This window comes from Filicampus tigris, chromosome 1 (genome assembly GCF_054856515.1).
Source record: "Filicampus tigris isolate MCC_2025a chromosome 1, RoL_Ftig_1.0, whole genome shotgun sequence".
NCBI lineage: Eukaryota > Metazoa > Chordata > Actinopteri > Syngnathiformes > Syngnathidae > Filicampus > Filicampus tigris.
In genome coordinates this window covers 8,087,110-8,105,783 of record NC_141217.1, presented here as the reverse complement: position 1 = coordinate 8,105,783, position 18,674 = coordinate 8,087,110, and the positions used below count along the sequence as shown (strand labels likewise).

Here is an 18,674-nt window from a genome sequence, read left to right as displayed (position 1 = left end):
AGTCCCAATCAGATAAAACAATAAATGTCCTATGCTAACAAGATAAAGTAGTCCTATGACGGTTGTTCAACTGTAATTCATGCACTCCAAGAGAGTATTAGTTCACTACACTTACATTGTATGAACACCGAAGGAAGGTTAATGTAACTGTCAGAGCTGGGCATTTTACAAAAAAATTGCAGTCCATTTATCACCTTCCACCTGCAGCCTGGGTACCTTTGTGCCGTCCGTTTATCCACCATTTTGTCCGACCAGACCAAACAGCTTCAGAAAACAGGTTAGCTGTGATTCGTCATTACTGGAGCCCTGAGCAACTGTGATGTAATTTTCAGTCAACAGAAGTGACAAAATGGCCGCCCCTGAGATGGCTAAAAATGGGTGGATTTTGCTGCAGAACCCATATTCCACAAACGCAATAGTTATCAGAATGCCATGTTTAGATTAGTGGGCCTGCATAGCACACATTCTTGTAAAGCATTTTTTGGGGGTTGACTTCCTCATTAAAACTTTTGTTATTGATTTATTCTTTGAAGTCTTTGAATCATTTAGTGTGCAATTGCAACGCCTTGATTTTAGTGAGGTTAGCACTGAGTCATAGCCATGAATGAGATCATACAGAAAACGTAAAGTATTTTATCACGAATACATATGGGGCCAATAGTGCTTCTTACAGGGCCATCACCCAAAAAGGCTGAAATGTGAGACCCTGCATAACTCTAACAAGAAACAATAGCCAAGAGGATGATCAATGCCTACTTCCCCCGCAATGAACCTAGGGGAGTGACAAATCCTGGACTGGTCGCCAGCAACTACAAATTCTATTTTCAATAGCCACAAACGTGCAGAGTGCGAAATTGCTGATAATACTTTTTTTTTTTTTAAACAAACTTTTTATTGGGTATTTCTTTTTTAAATGCAGAATGAAAAAATGAGAAATCAGAAACATAAACAAATACAGAAATAATACAATTGTGTGCTATACATGCTATATATATATATATATATATATATATATATATAATATTTTTTGTTAAATATTGTCGTAGAATATCATTGTTTTGCAGAGTGTTTTAAGAGATGTTGTTCACAAATGCTGTCCATCCACAATTGGTCTGTGAAGCAAGTGCAGATTTAAACATTTTTTTTGTAGAATATTGTCAGATTATCGTTAGAGTTTTTGGAAAAAATATCGAGATGCTTTTTTTTGCCCATATCGCAAACACCTGGCTTTTTCAATCTTATATATATATATATATATAAAAAAAAAAAAAAAGCCCGACGTAATGCCATTACCACACGTAAAAAAAAAAAAATGAGTCGATCGAGCCATGGAAGAATTACTACTATCACTGTAAATGTCCACTTTATGCTTCATGTTTCAAGTGGGATTAAAGCAGAGGGTAATCCAGGTCCAGAAAGTAAAAACCCTGCCACAGTTTGGCTTTAGCCACAGGTGCTTCTCATCAACTGAGCGTGTTTACCTGCCGGTTGAGTAGGGTTTTTACTTTCTGGACCTAGATTACCCACCTCTGGATTAAAGTCAAATAAAGTCAATACTGTTACTGAAAACAACTGCAGAGTCCATCTCCCCGCTGTCAGCACTCATTCCTCCGCCCGCGCACAGCTCATTTTTGGCTCCTGATGTCAATGTCGGATGTATGCGACCTGGAGGTTCAGACTGCGGTCTTCATATAAAGAAAATCTGAGAGGTAGCCACTGTAGGGCCACATAAGAAAGTGGCCAAAAACTTACTAAGAAGACATGATGCCCGTTTTTGAGACAAATAACATGCACTTATTTTCCCAAGCCAGGCAAAGCCGCAACATAAGGATGAAAGAGGAGCCGACCCCTGGTGTGTTTGAAATTTCTTTTTACAACCCAAATAAATTGTGCTTTTAAAGATCCCTGCAAAATATTATAACGAGTGTGGGTGTTAACCTCCTCTCTGTGTTATGCTAAGTTTTCAATAACAGACTTATATTTCTAATTATTAATCATTTCTAAGCAAACGATCACATCATCTTGAAAAGAGATGAGATAAGTGAGTGATGTGTGTGCGCGTGTTTGTTTGGAGTTGCTCGACAGAGAGACACAAAGAGGCAAGAACAAATGGCATTTAAATTGAATCTGTAAATTTGCATGAGTAATGTTAAGGTTGCACAATAGAGAGTCAATATCTGCTTAATAAGCATGTCATTGAGGGGCAAAAAAGCGTACCTCTGATCAATTGTAACGATTGCTCACGCTGTATTTTTCTGCCACGGACCGGTTCATACAAGTCTATACCCTTCGCGGCCCTGTAACTATTCCCCGTTGTGTGTGTTTGTGGAGAAACCTTCCAAATACGTCAGTTTTTTTCACTCATTTGCTAGCTTGTGCATTTAATGTTACCGTTACACGACGTGGAGAACTTGACATGCGTTAAGAGTCAGTCAGAGATAGATGTAACGGAGAAAATCCGGTCACTTTTCAAAATAAAATGTTTTTCAGCCTCGGACAAAGTGGCCTGTGGCCTGGTACCGGTCCGCGGCCCGGTAGTTGGGGACCCCTGCTGGAACATATGAGTCATTATTATCATCATGTAGTAAAATATCAGAGGCTCATTAATGCTACTTGCATTGTGCAACGGTCTTAATGTATGATTTTGTGGTGAATGAAAGTCAACATTGAGCTCAACAACAATTCTTTGTAACATTTACATGATTAGAGATCAGTTATGACCGTTTTGCTGTCGATTGAGGAATGATTGGACACCTTTTAAAAATGATGGCCTGACAAATGACAGAAGGGTGTTTTCATCCGTCAGTGTAAACGTCACTAGCTGCGGCCGTTTGTCCGTCACTGGGGGATACCCGTTTTCATACTCATTTACATCGATACTGGCTGATGTTGCTTTGTTCTCGAATGATTTGTTCAAAAAGAAAGAATCTTTTCAATGAACGTGAGTGAATGGATCACTTCCTGAAGTGTTTTGTTCTTTTTTTTTTTATATACCTTTATTCAAGCAAAGAACAGGTACAGAACATAGTGATTTGTTCTTTTCTCCGTTCATTTGAGCTCAGCCATGCGCATGTCGTCAATCTTCGCAAACAACCAATCAGCAGCCGGCGTCAGGTGGAGGAGGGATTTTATGAACATACTGACACACTATTGGCATTCACGAAGGAATCAGTAAGGTAACTTTCCAGACGAACGATTCAGTGAACGAATCTTTTGAACGGTTCTTTTTGATGAACTGATTCTAATGATTCAGTTCACTGAAAAGAACTGTCATTCCCATCACTAATACTGGCCACATATCAACACATTTTTATAAGATATTGTTCGATTGAATCAATACAACAAACAAAATAATTTTATACACAAAATTCCCAACACCCTTTTATTTTGTAATCAAGTTTGAACATTATTTTGATCACCTTTTATTCATTTTCCCCTCTACACCATCTCTGTTCGGCACTGGGGATTTATGTCGTTTACGTTAAGCATGTAACATGGATCATGGAGGCGAGGAAGAGATTGTTTCATCTTAAAAATGCATTCATTTGTGGAAACACTTTGGATTTTGCATGAAAGGAGATCGTCTTAACAAGACCGTTGCCGTGTACAGAAATGTAACAGAAACACGCCATCAAAAACAACAAACCTGAACAACAATCACAGCAGCAGCAGGTTAATTTAATGTGAAAATATGCACTTTTAATAGTTACAGTGTACATTATAGTGTACATTTTTGTTCCACAAACAAAAATGTTGAATGCTGTTTAGATATATGAAGAACTTTAGCAAAATGGTTTGTTTACATTGATGCTTTTAATGCATAAAAAGAACCAGATTATTCTGATAAACTAACTTTGTGTGTAGAAAGAGAGCTAGCTATGTTCTGTTGCACTTTCTTTATGCTGGAATATTGAGAAAACTATCCAACTGATATCACTGTTGTTGTTGTTTTGTTTTTACATTTTGGAATCAGGAAGGCGAAGTTGGTTGTAAAATAAAATGCGATGAAAGGGCATTCTATTGTGTTTATTTGGAGTTACCTTTAATTAGTATAGGTTTATTTACCAAAAAAAGCCATTTTTATTGTTTCAAAATATACAGAGCTGGGCATTTTACAAAAAAAATTGCAGTCTGCTTATCGCCTTCCGCCTACAGCCGGGGTACCCTTCCGCCATCCGTTTATCCGCCATTTTGTCCGGCCGGAAAAAATAGTACCCGTCTATGGGCCGGTCCGCCTTTTATTTTAAACGAGCTACCGTGACTAACCACAAGTTGACCCATCATTCACATTTATCAATCTGAATTCATGGCTTCGCGAAACGAAAAAAGAATACACCCTTCATATGTAGATGGTCATAGTGTCCGGTGTTGTTTTTGCAAGTTCCATAACAGCAGTGTTTACTCTGCATTTTTCTTTCTGAGCTCAACGGGCAGAATACAAGCAGAACCAGCAGGAGTCGTCTGCGAGCGTGCATCTATTATTGCCAACAGTCTATGGTGTGAACCTGACCAAAAACATGCCTGAAATACACGGATCAAGCAGCAAATTTACCTGCATCAAACAATACAATAATCATCAATGTCAGGTTATAGATGATTACATAGACGGGCGAAAGTCCACTTCCGGTTATGATTAATCCGTCTTTTTTTTACCATTTATCGCCGGCAAAATGGGTGTCCGACAGAGGCGGATAGACGGACCAGTCTGTTGGATATGCGGCGGAATGCCCAGCTATGAAAACATCATCTTGAAATCACCTTTATTGTGTTGAAATGCATCGTTTAAAAAAAGCATTTCCTAACTTTCTGTTAAATCGGTGCGCCTTATATTGATACGTATCGTATCGGTAAAAACAAAAAATGATATTGTTACACCCCTACTTAAGAAGCTTTCTGAAATTACTACATTTTTATGAGACTGTAATGGCTGTACACTTTTTTCTCTTCGTTCAAAGAACACTACTATTGCTCGACAAGGAAATAAGATAAAAAATTACTTACCAAGGCCACCAGCAGCAATGACACGTCCTCCTAGACAACCTGCTACAAAGTCCGCCCTCTTCTCTCGCATCTTTGACGTTCGACTGGGTTTGATCCAGATACCTGAAAGAGGTGACAGAGAGGACAAAGTTTAGTCCTGAGTCATCGTTTACCAAATTAACATATTTCAGAGATTAGATTATGCGATAGTTCTGTATCTAACACTTGTCCTTGAAAGAGTTATGGTGACCCTGAGCCTCTCTCAGTTGCAGTACCAACACAAGATCTTTGGTGAACTATACATTGATTTTTGGAGCCTGCACTAGCAACAGGGATTGTCCATCCATCCAGCTATTAATTATTGGCACTTTTGGTATAACAAAAAGCTAAATTATTCATTTTTTTTGGGTTTAGCTAGTCAAAGGAGTCCTGCTGAACCAGAAAAAGAGCAAAATGTGGACGGAAAATCGGAGGCTTGATAGGCCCTTCAAATTGGAAACTGAAGTCACAACACAACCCAATTGAAGAATGTGGCGATGTAATGCTGCAAATCTATGATTTAAGTTCACATGAATGAGGGCAGATACAAAAATGGACAAACCAATCAAGCATATTTGATGATAAACAGGTGGCAGCGCCCTTTCTTTACTAATCGAGTCCTGAAACAATTGTATTGGTTATAAAAATAGTAGGACTCTGATAGGAATTTAACTCAAAAGTATAAGTGAAGTTGAGATATCATGAATAAAAATACTCAAAAATAGAAAATCCAGGTTTATTTTCATCATGTCTTTTGCTACCAGAAAAACTGAACAAAAAATGTTAGTAAATTGTTACAACCATTTCTTGAATAGTGCAATGTCCACCCAGTTCTACTCTTGAAACATATGTAACTTTATTTTGGATACCTTGTGACTTTCTCTCATATTGGCACTATTTTTTTTTCTAGGCTAATGTAATGTTACCCCCCCCCCCCCAAACATAAGACACTTGCAATTGCTAAAACTAACAGAGTGTAGTTTTATTTTTGACCTGATTGAACTGGACCCCAATGGATATGATATAACAACTTTTTCAAGTTTCTATTGCCATTTTCTCAGACCGATTCAGGAAAAGGGTGTGACAGGTCAGATGTTATTTTTCCTCACAGAATTGTGTTTGTTTGTATGTGCAACTAATTTACAGCGGGGGATAGGCCTACTGACTTCCCATGAAATGCTCACCAGTTTTGAACATGACAAAAAATCCTTGGAGTATGACTACATCAGCATCACCAAAAACAGCAAGACAACTGCAGAAAGAGCGGCTTTTCATCCATTCAAGTTCTGTGCATGCAAACGGCTGATAATTTTCCTGTTTACATTTCCAGACTGCTCTTTAAAATTGATTCTGCATCACTATCCAAGATAATTGTTGGAGAGGCTGTTAAAATGTTAACAGATAACTGGATGTGGCTGGAGAGTTGCAGTCAGAGGAAGGAAGAGTTATGCCACTATGAGTTCTCTGACATATTTTCTGCCAGCAAAACATCAGCAATTCGACCGTAGCTAATAGGAAAGTCAGATAACATGCAAATGTATGAGGAGGGGAGCCCGGAGTAATATTTTCAGAAAGGTATTCAAGCTTGTAACGATTACTTCGGAACGCCATGCCATCGGTAAACTCACAGAAATGGCCATGACTTGTTGTTGGATTCTTACCTCTCTGGATTTAGTCCTAATTTGACGAATGATTACTATGCATTATTGCTGAGGTAATGTCTAGCGAGTGGTCTACATCGTCGTTTTCTGATGGAAACAAATATGTGGTGAAATTATGTATTTTGGTCTAACAAAACCAAAGTTGGAACTTTGTGAAAAGGTAAAGGTCTATTTGGCATGAATGAAAACAATACTGTGTATGTTCGGAAAAATACCATAACCAGGGGTGCACATAATTTTTTTCATGCGGTACTCGCATGAGTACCAGGAGATTGTCTTTGGTACTCACTAGTGGTCCAACGGATCACATAAATCATGGTTCGGATCGGTCACGGATCAAATCCTTTTTTGTATGAGCAAAAAAAAAAATAAATAAATAAATAGAACTTCCATCCATCCATTATCTGTACCGCTTCTCCTCACAAGGGTCGCGGGGCGTGCTGGAGCCTATCCCAGCTGTCTTTGGGCAGTAGGCGGGGGACACCCTGAACTGGTTGCCAGCCAATCGCAGGGCACACAGAGACAAACATCCGCACTCACAATCACACCTAGGGGCAATTTAGAGTGTCCAATCAACTTACCATGCATGTTTTTTGGAATGTGGGAGGAAACCGGAGTGCCCGGAGAAAACCCACGCAGGCACGGGGAGAACATGCAAACTCCACACAGGGAGGCCGGAGCCGGGATCGAACCCACGACCTCTGAACTGTGAGGCGGACGTGCTAACCAGTCGACCACCGTGCCGCCTAAATAGAACTTGTCTTCATTTATTTTATAAAACGCTTTTGCCTATCAAAAAAAACAACTCCTAATGTCTAATATGGCCATTTAGGATTTAACACAATTTAACGCAATTTTTTAAGTGGTACAGTGTATACATTTCAAAGTATCCTGCCAGACATTTTGAGCTGAATGCTTTCTTACAATTATCAGGCAAACCTGTTGTTATAAATTAAATGAAGACACGTTTTATTTATTTTTTTCATAATGAAAAAGACTTGAAGTGCAATTTAAGGCACCTTTCTTAAAACATGGATAGCGCATTACAAAGTAATCTAGGGCCATAATATAGAAAAAGAAGTTTAAAAAAAAAAGTAATCAAGCCAAGGAGCAGCTATTGAATTACCAGCTAATGATAACAGCTGCTAGCCACTAACGCCGGAGACTGGTGCCGTATCATACAATGACAGAGTAATTAACGGTTTGTTCATGTCCTAAATTAGCGACTGAATATGATTTCGAGACTGCGTTGTGTTGGTGTTGGTAGCAAGCGTTAAAACTGCCGAGACGTTGAAAACGTAAGTCAAGTTAGCCGTTACGCCACCACGCGGGCCAACTTCAAAGTAAAAGTTTGCTAAGGCTATTGCATTGAAACTTTCCCCACTGTGGGATCAATAAAGGCCTTCTTATTCTTATTCTTATTGGCATTAATGTCTCAATGTATTATTTGGTAAGCTTTATTTTGAAGTTAGCCCTTGTGGAGGCAGTGTGTTCGTTGAGTATGTTTGCAAAACGCTCTTGGGTATTCAACATCTTCTGCTGAATGCGGACTAGTAGTCACGTTATTGTGAACGCGCACTGTTTGTTACACCAAGCATTCTGCAAATCTTGCCCATCCTGAACCAATGCTTGATTCATACCAATCAACGATGATTCGTTGCACTGCACCACTAGTGTGTACAGGTACGCAAATGCGCGTGGTGATGCAAATGACGGTACGCATCAGTGATTTCTGTCGCGCATGCGTACCTGCGTACCAGTTATGTGCACTCCTGACCATAACCACAGTGACTAATGATAGTGTATTACAAGTCAAGTTCGTAAAACCGTTGCTGCCATTTGTGGGTTTCCATACAGTCAAATCAACAACAACAACAACAACAAAAATGCTGAAACTGAAGACAATTTGAGTTTTGGAATGGCCAAATTGAAAATAAGTGTGGTGACCTCAAGAGGGCTGTGCACCACAGATTTTTATATCTTTTCACAGAACAGAATTGTTTTCATTGTGCTGGTTCCACTTCACAGGACCATACGTTTCAGACTACAAGCTGCTACGTTTTTCCTACGTTTTGAACCCTGTGTCATGGTTTATTTATGAATTTTTACTGATGAACTTCAAGGTGACAATAGATTTACCCATCTGACCGACGAAATTTACAAACATGTCACAGTGGACCAATGAAACTCAATCTCAAGACATACCTTTTTAGTTTGGCTTTTACATAATCGTTCTTAGTCTCTTACTATTTTTATCCAATCTCATAGTTTTAAAGTTCTTAGCTTCTTTTATTGCTTTGTCTTTTTAGCTTCGTTGTCATTGTCTTTTAGCTTCATCCAGTTTTTACCACCAGTGTTTCCTCAAGGGGGACCTCCGCACTGGGAGTTATGGGTGGTCTCCATGCGCTATGTTTAGGATGTCTGTCTTTGCGTATATTGCAAGGGAGCGGGTTCTCTTTTTATGTTGTATTTTGATGTTTTTAATGTACAGCACTTTGAGTTGCATCTTATGTGTGAAAAGTGCTATATAAATAAAATTTGATTGGCACCGAAGCTTCTGATGCAGGGTAGACATTATAGCAGAGCGCGGAGTTGATGCAATGTAACTCTCACCCTAACTCCTTAACGACTCAAAAAGAACAGGGACTGCTCTTTTGTTTAACGCGAGGACCACCAGAATTCTAAAACTATTTAGATCTCGTAGAGCCGTATTTTTCTTTGATGAGACAGTCTAAAATGTTTAATGTGCATGTAAAAAATGTGACTCAATGCTAGCAAACGACGGCCGATCCCCACCAAAATACAGTGGAGATCGCTTTGATATTTTCAGAGATTGAAGCGGGCATAAGTGAAGATGTGCATGTGAATTTTGGTGGCAATCGGTCGCAGTTTTCCAACATTAAACCACCCCAAGCCGCTTGAAATGAAAGACTGTTTGCGTAGCTACACAAAGTATTTTATTTATTAAAAGTCTGTTCTGAGTATCTTTGAATGTAAATTACGTACTGTAGCTCCTCTCCTCGGACCAAGAGTCCACGAGTCCCGTCCCCCTCTGCAGACGGCAGACGGGTGTGGGTGGTGGTGGTGCTTCTGACAAGAGCCTGCCATTGTCCCTTCACAGCCAATATTTTACTCTCAGCTAATAATACCTTGAACTGTGTCACCGTCCTGCTCTTTACTGGTTGCTCTTACTCGCTGTCAATCATCCTTAAACTCAGCCTTGCCATAATTTTGAAACAGATGTAATGCTTCCTCTACAGTATAACATTTTTATTGACCATGGTCAATCAATGCCAAAAATCAAAATGCCATCGCTGAAAAGTGGTTGCTATTGGAAACGAATAAGGACTCATAAATATGTTTATATTTTTTTAGGACAATGAAATGGCAGCATGGGAATAATATTCATAGTGAAACAGGAAAAATTGAAAGGCCAGGAAATCGTTAATCTATGCAAACAGAGTAACAACACATCACAAGCTTGAGAGCTGTCAAAAATAAAACTGGGCGTTCTAGTTGAACAAATGGCGCCCTTGTGTGGTTGACGGCTGCATTATTACATCAGCAGGGAACAAAATGCAGAGAACAGACTTCGGTGCTATCTAACTACAAAATGGTTCCTGTGCGTGTTAACAACCAACTGCTTCTGCTGCTCATCAAAGCTGAGTAACACCGTATATCTGGGTAGGCACACAACGGTGATAGCTCGATGTACTGTCCCCTCACCTCGTTCTCATGGATACGCACAACCATACCCATTAAAATAGTCCCGAAAAATATGCCAAAACGTTGACAATTGATAGATATTCTCTGCAGTAAAACGACTTCAAAACAATGGCGCTCGGCATGACCGGATGGTGCGTTGCCCTATGAGATTTTAGTGGAAATACGTCACAACACTCTGTGCATATACAGTGGATACGGAAAGTATTCAGACGCCTTGAAATGTTTCACTTCCTGTTTCATTGCAGCGATTTGCCAAAATCAAAAAAGTTCATTTTAAGGCCAGGAGGCAGAGAGCAGTAATCCAAAAAGGCAACGTTTATTTTGGCACAAAGTAACAACACAAAATCACTGGGTTCAAAAGTAGGGAAAACTAATATATATTCAGGAAAACAAAATAGCAACTAAAAATCACTCAGGAAGACAAAGTAGCAACTGAAATATAATCAAACAACAAAAGGGAGTAACTCAGTTCACTGGGAGTTGTCCACTCAAGAGCTGGAGCGCGTGGCAGGAGGGATTCAACAGCGAGGAGCATGGAAGTCTAGGAATCATCTGGCACAGGAGTATGGGTAAGTAAGCTGGTTAAGTAGTCTACCTAATTAGTCTGATGCGCTTCAGGTGAGTACGTGAGTCTCTGCTGCAGAGTTAAGCTCCCCCTACTGCTACACTCCAGCATTGCACAGAGAAGGAAGGGGAGAGGCAGGCACAGCAAACACTAACCACGACATTTTATTTCTCATTAATGTACACTCAGCACCCCATCTTGACAGAAAAGAAATGTAGAAATGTTTGCATGTTTACGAAAAACGCAAATATCGTATGATGATTTTTTTTATTGCTTCGCTTTCTCATTTGGCTGTCTAATAAAAATCACAACAACAACAAATACACAGTCTGGTTACTGTCTGGTAAAAAAAAAATTGTATGTAACTCGAATTGTACGTAAAAAGGAGAATTCAAGTAACTCGAGGTTCCACTCAAATTTACTGTGTGTGAGTGTCTGTGTGATGTGTGGGGCAGATATGTGTCTGGTGGACTCAGCTGGAGGACAGCATGTTTATTTAAAGATCTGAATCAATCCTCTCCTTTCTCCTGTTTTGCCATTCCAGACAGCAGCACTCTGACGCTTTCACCAGGCGCAATAAGACACAGACTCAAGAAGACATGAGATCGAAACAGAAGGACACACAAATCAGCAGATACTGTACAGTCATATACGGCAGAGATGTCCACACAAAGCGTGTTCATTGTCAAATCACACAGACAAAAATTGTGTTTATAAAAATGTTATTACAAGAAAAACGTGGAAATGAGAGCTATAATGACAGCAGCAGAAATAAATGGAATATTTCAGCACTGACCACTTCACTTCTTAAAATGCGACATGCGTACTGATGTTCAACATGATGAGATTATGAGGTCAGCTTACTTTCTGGCTTGAAACATAAAATATGATATTTCTTGGCATTCAAGGTTAAGGACAATTCGCTTTGCATAACCCCATTTCATCTGCTCCATGACAATAAAAGCTAATAGATCTATATAATAGATCTATAATCTCTAGATTTTAGGATGGGGAGGTGGATATTGTAAAGGGTGTCAGATTTAGAATCACTCAGATATTAACTCAAATGGCATGATGGCAACATTCTATTTTGGATGAAAATATGCTTTCTTTATGAGGTCAAATTCAGTAAAAATATTTGGAATCTTAAATTTAACCAAAAATAAGATCAACATCACCATTTTCTGCCTCTTATCCTTCAGGGTCACAGTGAGTCGGATCCCAGCTGACTTTCGACAATTATTCATTAGCGTTGGAGTCACCTCTGAGTATATGTGGAATAATGTGGTCACTTTCGGAAGGATTCATTTTTATTACCAGCCTCCCCAAGTTGCACCTTGGTGTGAATTCCATGTGCAGTGCTTTGTTTTATGACGTGTGGTATAAAAAAAAAACAAAAGAAAAAAAAACAAGCAGCCTCTTAACCAGAGACAAATCGAGTAAACACAAGCTGTTGCCATAACATCAGTTTGCAACAGGCTGTCAGACAGCAGGTTGAAACCCCCAACGGGAATGCAGACGAATGTAATGGTTGTTGCTATTGATGGACCACAATTGGAGTGTTGCAAGGATTTGAGTGTTGCACTTGATCTAAAGTGTCGCTTAGTCACTCTGTGGTCATGAAAAAAGGTCTTTTGTTTAAAAGCTTGTCTGGTCATCTGAAACACAGAACAGGTTGTCAGTGACCCATTAGAGTAGTAGTCCCTTTTCAAAAGCAGCTACAATCCTTTATGCCTATGTACACATGACAACCCAGTCATATCGCCAATGTGATACAGAAGCCCAAAAAAAAGTAAGCCCACAAGCTGGCAAAACACGGTTAAAAAAAATCTTTGGAGAAACGCTTCGGAAAGGGGAAAAAGCCAAATGTTAAAACAAAACATGTTAAAAAAAGGAAGAGGTTACACCTTGCATGAAAAATACATCTGTATTGAAGAGACAATATCAGCAGACTTAAAACATGGCTAAAGGTGAATCTCACGAACCAAGCCTGCTCTGATATGTGCTAAATGGCTTGCAAATGAAGCACTGAAAATTATCGATCAGCACTGAATACTATATTATATCTTTGTGAAGCAGGATTTTCTGCAATGACCACGAACAAAACTAATTATGGAGTAGACTGGACAAGTTTGTCCCGTTAACTCAAGATGGGTCTGGCTTGTTAAGCAAGTCCAGGGCTCCCACTAACTACAGCAACAATTACTTTCAGAGTAATGTTGAGTTTTATTAACAACATGTTTTTATGCTGGTCTGTCAGTATATTGCTTTAGGTGAAACCTATCCATGGTGCAAAAAATCTTGGGGGCCGGTGCATTACATGGCAGACTTCCACCTAAGTAGTCTAATTAGTATCAGCACCAAATTTCAAGGAAATGCATCTGGGTTTTGTCATTAATTAAGGAAAACTTTGAAAATGCAACATTTCACTAACACGCTGGTACAAAAATATTCTCCATCCACACCTCTCACTGGACATTAGCAAACCTCAAAGCTCTTTCTTATAAAGGAGATTATAGGAATACAAAAAAGAACATTATAATGCTACAAGAATAATGTCATAAAATGGGAAAAAAAAACTGTTTTAGTCCAAAGGGAAAAGAGTTGGAATTTTACAAGAATAATGATACGTTAATTATTTTACAAAAATAATTACATAAAATGACAAAATGATAACACAACAAGACAATAACTTTAACACACACACACACACACACACACACACACACACACATTCTTTAACACACACACACACACATGCTCTTTTATGCACAGCTTTAGACAACTGCTGCAATGCGGGTGAGATTAATGCCTCTCTGCTATTGATCAACCTGTGATCAATTCACTAATTTGCACCTCTTATGAGAATTGAGAGACCGTTCAAAGTGTTCCTGGAGGATAGACACTATTTTATCCTGAGTGGCTCAGCCTCATGTGTGCTCCACAGTGAGTACCCAGACCTAAGCTGCATTTGTTGAAAGATGTTCGTTTAGCAGATGATCCTTGACACAGCAATTACTGCAACTCAGTCGTATCCAGCAGAGCTGTGGGGGATGTTCAAAAACAGTGGGGTGCAAGAACTGCAGCTTGCACCAGTCTGCTAATGGCTACATTTGGCCTTGCACTTAGTCAACGCAGATTCGTCTTGAGGCTAGTGTGACATGTACAAGTTTTCCATTAATCTGTTCCACTGTCATAAGCACACCACAAACCCTGAACTACAAACACATTACAGTTGAATCCCATGAATGCTTTCCTTCGTGATACGATGCCTGAGCCTCCGAGCTAATCCTCATTCAAATGCATGAGCCAACTGTAATAAAATTGAAGTAATTCCACCCCCCCGATTCTTGCTGAGAAGCACGAGCTTGCCAACGGAAGTGACTGGAAGCCCAAGCTCATAAAAACTGAGGCTTACACAAATGTATAGACATTTGCTATTCGGTTTACATCAGTTGATGTTGTAGGTACAGTACTTGTGATTCCTGACCACTGTGCTGTAGGGAAATTATCCCATTTCACTTAACTGGTCAGAGGATGATTATTCCCTACAAATAATGTAAATGTGTTCATCTATCTATGCTAGTGGCTTGGTGTATTTCAGTATGCAGTATACATACAATAGTAGGCTACTTCTTGTGAAATTTGTGTTTGGTGGCGTGCCATGAGATTTTGACAGTATATGTGCCTTGGGTCTATAAAGCCTGGGAAAGACTGCTTATTATTAATATTGGTATTTTTAGATGCAATCTTCTATTAAAAAAAAATCTTGCTTGAAAGGGTTTGGCCAAAACCTTTGCTTTCGCTCAATTAATTACCATATAATTACATGTTATTAGTTCTGCTCCGAAATCAAGGATGATTTCTTCTGCATCCTGTGTAAGGAAGAACTAGTGGTCAGACACCCCTTGAGGGTGTTGATGCAGCACTATCAGCTGTTTTCTGATGTCATTAATCAATTTCTTCAAGAAATATCAACTACATCGCATACAAATTATGAACAGTCAAACAAATGGAGCTTGAGTCCATGACTGCTTTCAGTTGATGAAGTCACTATTTCATTAGACATTAGAGTCGTGATTCATTCATCATAGTGCACAGGCTATGCCAAAGTGGCTTTGTCGCTAAGTATGCTGCTCTGACAAATCAAGAGTGATTGCACTGCATTCTCCCTTACCTCAGTGGTAGGGTGAGTGATGGCTGGCAGCCAAAGCTGAATTACCTTTTATTGTCTAATGAAGAAAAAGATACTCCGCTAAATAAATATTCGCCCAGCTGGCTAATTCATCAAGAGGTGAGCTAGTTTTTGTAATAACATATACTGTAAAAACATAAGCCATTAATTGGACCTAATGCCTCCAGTGCCACTCACACTGGTGTACGGCTGGGTGGGAATGTTTGGTGGTGATCAGCGGGGCCTGAGGCAGAGCTGGGCTTTCCGCCTAGCCGACCGGTCCGTCTATCCTCCTAATGACGGATGAACATTTTGCCGGCGATAAACGATAAATGGGAAACTTAAAAAGCAGACGGATTAAGCATAAGCGGAAGTGGATTTTCACCCGTCTATGTAATCGTCTATAACCTGTCATTGATTATTATTGATTCGTTTGATGCAGGTAAGTTTGCTGCTCGATTCGTGTATTTTACATCAGGCATATTTTTGGTCAGCTAATGGGTCTCAATAGCGCTAACGGAAGCGCATAATAATGATGGACGGACCGACCAATAGGCGATTACTTTTGATCAGGCTTGACAAAAAGGCCGATAAACGGATGGCAGAAGGGCTATTTCAGTTTCGTATATTCGACAAAGTAATCGTTTTTCCAAAAGAAGAAAACGACGGCAGTATGCAAAATGGATAGTGTACAAAGCCAGTCAGAATTCGACACGGAACGCAATATTTCAAACTAATCTGAGGCGATCCAGGTATTTGATGAGTTGGAGGAAGAGGAGGTTGTTGGCATGATGTATGTTGGACCATACATGTGCGAGACAGATGCTCAGGCGAGGAAAGTGTTGCGCCCGGACGACCAAACATGGAGTGCAGACTAGATTCGGATTGGAACAGTGCTAAGCTAAAGGCTACGGTTATTAACCCTAGCGTTATTGTTTGAAATTCGATGTTGTGTCGTGCTGTAAATTATAAATGATGAGATAACTTACTTGGTCCATTTATTCTGCTAGCACTGAGAGCACACGTCACAGTGGGTTGGTGTCCCACATTCTCAAATTAGCGCTATTTCTTGTCACAATGTGATACTAGTAGGCACAACTAAGGTATATTTAATAAATCATGAAATGCAAGTGAATTCATAGTAAGACTGACTTGACTGGCAGTTTTCCAAGAGGACGTGGCATGTTTATTCATCAACAGTCATACCAACTCATGGTGTAGTGGTAGAGCGTTCGCTCCGATTGTGCTGCTGCTGCAGCTTTTTCCCCTTTGTGTCACAGATTTAAATATCGCTCTCTACCTTCATATTACTATTTTTTACTATGTTTACAATTTCTTGCAGCCAGTTGGGAGTTGTAAACGAGACGTTCGGTTTCAAGTGTTTATTGCATAATTGAACAGTTTCAAAGTTGCTTGTGACGAATCTGCAGATAGGCAAAACAAAATGACTCGACTGGCATTGGTCGAACGGCCCCAGCAGGAATCTGGAGTTTCAGATAATGTGGAAGCCAGTTGAACTGTAACATCGGCATGAAATCCATTGTGAGAGTGAAACTTGTCCATTTACTATTCTTATCTTTTGGCTACTCAAACAACTGTTGGCCTGAATGTGAACAATGCATCGCCGCACGGCGCCGAGGCATTTCGCAAAGAACAAAGAGCAGTTAACGGGACAATCAACAATGCAGTACAATAGGTGACTTGAAACTCGACCTCTTTAAATGATGTTTCTCGCCGAAGATTACCAGAGATTGCCCGAATTACACAGTATTTAGCATTTTCGTTTTTATGCGCGTTGCTACGGGTCTAATTATGAATCTGCGTGGGTTGTGTTGTAAAAACTAAGTATGTACTAAGGTACTAAAGTATGCTTAAAATAGTTTTAGCTGTTGGTATTACTCAAAAGATGGTTGGCCAAGTTTACTTCACATTTGGTCTTTAATTAGCGATTGAACATTATTTATATAGTCCGTAAGAAATGAGTCAAGTCAACTGTTTTGTGTGACACGCTGCCGGAAACAACTTCAAAATAAAAGTGTGACAAGGCATTCATGTCTAAATATTATTTAGTATGGTAAAGTTTACTTTGAAGTTTTCCTCTCGATTCTTACCATGTAGGTAGCGTGTTATTGTCATGCATGGCATGAACAATTGTTGCTGCGGTTTGCTTGGTTTATTCTTTCTGACAGTGTATAACATAAATAAGTGGGTACTCGAGGCAGAAAAAATGCCTCGAGCATTTTTTTTAACCAAGGTAACCCAATTACTCGAGGACCTACTTCGCATATATAAATATGGTTTCTTGCCCAAAGGAACGGTGCTTTTGTAGAAAAGGGATGTCCATTTTTAAAACTTGATGTTGGGAAAATAACCTGCCTAAACCAAACCCATGAATTAATAAATGCCATCCGTCTATCATGTGGAATAATACTATAAAATAATATTTGATGACTATTTTGTGCAATTTGAGAACAAAACATAGCATTCATGCATTAGTTTGTCCCGTTTGCAGCAAATAAAATATTTCAGAGGGAATGTGTTAGAAAGAATAAGTAACAAAGCTTTGACCACAGCAGGGGGAACAGCAATCAAGAAAAAATCAAAAGAAACATGTTCACAAAAACAAGACATCCAAGAGCGAGTGTAAATATGCCAATCCACAGAGAACAAACCGATTTAGACTTGTGAGGGTCTGACAGCAGCTGAGGGGCTTTCACACCTCTGACAGTATGTACCTCAGCTGTTTCTTCTCACACCGATCTGTACGTTGTAATTATTTTGTAGACAAATGATGTAATCAGCAAGAACAAATTTGATATACTGTACTGTCTAATCATGGGATAATACCGGTGCTTACTCCGGTGAAACGAACAACAGCGAGGATGAATGCTGCTGTTTAAAAGCCACCATGGATTGCACTGCAAAAAAAAAAAACAAGGCTCTTTCCAATATGTTTAGCACTCATTTCATTGATCTGGCATCATGCGGCCAATTTTCAATCTAAGAATATTATAATGGTGTCCATAGATCTCACTCATTCCCTCCTCTCCTTTCTTGACAAATATTAGCCTCGCCTCCACCAAACAGCTGGACAGAGCTCATTGTGGTTCCAGGAAACTTGTTCAAGAGTGTGTGCATGAGTGCCTGTGAATGCATGTGTGTGTTCATGTGTGTATGCTCACGCTTTTGTACGTGTATGTGTGTGTGTCTGCTATTCATTCATGAATTGTGAATTTGGCAAGGGTTGGGCCGGATTCATTGTTCCTATGATGCAAATCGACTTATTACTTTACATAATATTATGATTACATATCAGTTTTTCTTACGCACAATATAATAATACCCACATAGCTAGGAGGAAAGAATCTACCACTGTAAAAAATACAAACAAACAAAAACTGCCTTGTTGAAGGATCTGTCACTGCTCAACTATTGTGATTGCAATTGCAGTTAGCTTCATATTGAGGTCATTATTTGTGTCTATACTGCGCATGCGGTTCACTTTGGCAAGGCATGTGTCCATACGGCA

The 18,674-nt window shown here is 39.5% G+C and overlaps 1 protein-coding gene across 4 annotated transcripts in view; it reads right to left on the bottom strand.

Annotated features, from left to right (window-relative positions):
- klhdc8b (kelch domain containing 8B) overlaps window positions 1–18,674 on the bottom strand; it is a 134,497-nt gene that overhangs the window by 14,303 nt on the left and 101,520 nt on the right. For all 4 annotated transcript variants that reach the window (XM_086050158.1, XM_086050132.1, XM_086050141.1 and 1 more), the window contains one exon: window positions 5,002–5,103. In XM_086050158.1, coding sequence (XP_085906284.1) covers window positions 5,002–5,103 — 102 coding nt within the window. The remainder of the gene's footprint in view (window positions 1–5,001; window positions 5,104–18,674) is intronic.